This window comes from Ipomoea nil, unplaced genomic scaffold (assembly GCF_001879475.1).
Source record: "Ipomoea nil cultivar Tokyo-kokei standard unplaced genomic scaffold, Asagao_1.1 scaffold0785, whole genome shotgun sequence".
Lineage (NCBI taxonomy): Eukaryota > Viridiplantae > Streptophyta > Magnoliopsida > Solanales > Convolvulaceae > Ipomoea > Ipomoea nil.
This window is the reverse complement of record NW_017617213.1, coordinates 10545-12691: the sequence shown is the minus strand read 5'-3', so window position 1 is coordinate 12691 and position 2147 is coordinate 10545. Positions and strand designations below refer to the sequence as shown.

Genomic DNA, 2147 nt, shown 5'->3' with positions numbered 1-2147 from the left:
ATTTTTTTATCATTGAATATTTGCCTTTGTACGCATATTAAGCTTTAATGTCGCGCAAGTTAAATGTTAATCAACGCATGTAAAGACGTTGGCATTTACCACGGACCAAAGTTTCTATACATAAACTAACGCACATTCTGTTTCTGTACTACGCACATTAAGGTTTAATGTAGCGCACTTTAAAAGTGTAATCAACGCATATTAAGAATTAACTGCACGCAGGTAAAGTAGTAATAACACGCACATTAAGCTAGTAGCAGTGATTGTTAAACACAAATCAGTGATAAAAACAAAAACTAGTAATACCTGGACATTAAATTCAAGTATCTCAACTGTAAAAAGCGTTCTGAAATGAGTTAACTAAGTAGTTGTGTTTCATATTTGCTATCCATTTTCATTCTCGACTGTAAAGGCGTTGAAAAAATAGTCTGCTATGCCTTTTTCTTACCCTTTTGCTTGTCCTTATTTTTGAGGTTAAGTGGGCAAGTCCTGGTGTCATGGTGATCTCCTCTAACACCACAAAAATTGCACCTCCTGCCCTCTTCTTTTTCCATTGCCAACTCCTTGCTGCATTTGATACGCTTGCCGCTGCCCTTGTTCTTTGCATGTTTCGGTGGAAGTATGTTGATCTCTGAAATTTCTGTTGATCCACAATATGATTCTATAACAGTCCTCCTGCTGTGCTGAGGGGACAATTTCTCCTTTCCTGACAGTAGCAGCTGTTTCTGTTCATTAATCACTTGGGAAAATGCAGTCAATTGCTCTATGTTTGAACCTTCCAGATCCATACAACAGTGTATATCAGACCACACTTTGTTCAGCAACATCTTCTTTTCATCCTTTGGTCCATTCTGATCGTAAATCACACTATCTATTTCAAATGTAGCTTTTAAAGATGCATCCTTAGTCCACCGATTAACCACGTACTTCAGAGGGATCCTTTCAAGGTCTCTAAAGACCACAAATATGTGTCTACACAACTGTCCAACCATCTCAAACATCTTGCAACTGCATTTGGCCTCATGGTCATTTACATTGTGCACCACAGTAAATCTTTTGTTCTTTCCATCCATAATATCATAGTGCAACATTCCACCGTCTTCTCTAACACTCAACACCATACATTTGCAACAGGAGGCACATATTTCTTCCTGAACTTGATAGAAAACAGTAATGGTGTAGACGATTGAAGCGTGCTTTTCAATCCCCAGAGGCGTCTTCATATCTGGATTGTAGCCTTCGTTGTCACTGTTGAGCTTTGCATTTGTGTTACGTTGTAATTTAAGAGCACTGTCAAAGTTCATCATGAATTCAACTAGGCTTGATTGGGGACCAGTAAAACGGCTGTACGTGTAGTTCTCACTTTCGGAACGAGAAGTTGTCCTGAGTAGTCCTCCCATAAAGCCATCTCTAAAATACGCTGGGATCCAATGCTTTCTAGCCTCAAACATAGTTTTAAACCAGTTGTGTTCGACTAAGTTGTACTTTTCCATGAGCTCTCTCCACTGCTTCTCAAAATCAGGAGGTTCCAAAGATGACGTCCAAACGATTAAGTTCAGTTTGTTCCTAAATTCCTCATTCTTGTTCAGCGTAGGACCCACCTTTTCCCCAACTTTACACATGATGTGCCACATGCAATAACGATGCCTGGCTTGCTTGAAAACTGTTGGAATCGCCACTTTCATAGCTGGATCTTGATCGGTGACAATTATTCTTGGTTCCATACCCATTGCCTTTTTAAATTTTTCAAATAGCCAAACATAAGACTCAATGTCTTCTTTCAACAGTAGTCCAGCACCGAATGTTATACATTTTTTATGGTTATCAACTCCGGTGAAGGGTGTAAAAACCATATCGTACCTACAAGACAAAAAGCGTCATCACAGTATGCAGGTGTCAAACTACCGCACTTAGAGAATTAGAGTAACGCATATTAAGTATTAAAATAGCACACATATGTAATTGAGGTCTAATTCTGTAAATTCTGCATTAATATGCGAGACAGTAGCGTTTAAAATGCGTGGTATAAACGACAATGTGCACTTATTTATATTTCAACTCTTTTTCAATAAAACAGTGAACGTGTCTAAATCTTAACATGTCTCAACAGATCAGGCAATGCTAAATGTGTATTAATTAATGAAACG

General features: G+C 38.4%; 1 protein-coding gene across 1 annotated transcript; it reads right to left on the bottom strand.

Annotated features, from left to right (window-relative positions):
- Window positions 1-431: 431 nt before the first annotated feature.
- Window positions 432-1730, bottom strand: LOC109177049 (protein FAR1-RELATED SEQUENCE 5-like). The gene has a single exon (XM_019326385.1). The coding sequence runs from the start codon at window positions 1728-1730 to the stop codon at window positions 432-434; it is 1299 nt and encodes a 432-aa protein (XP_019181930.1).
- Window positions 1731-2147: the final 417 nt, after the last annotated feature.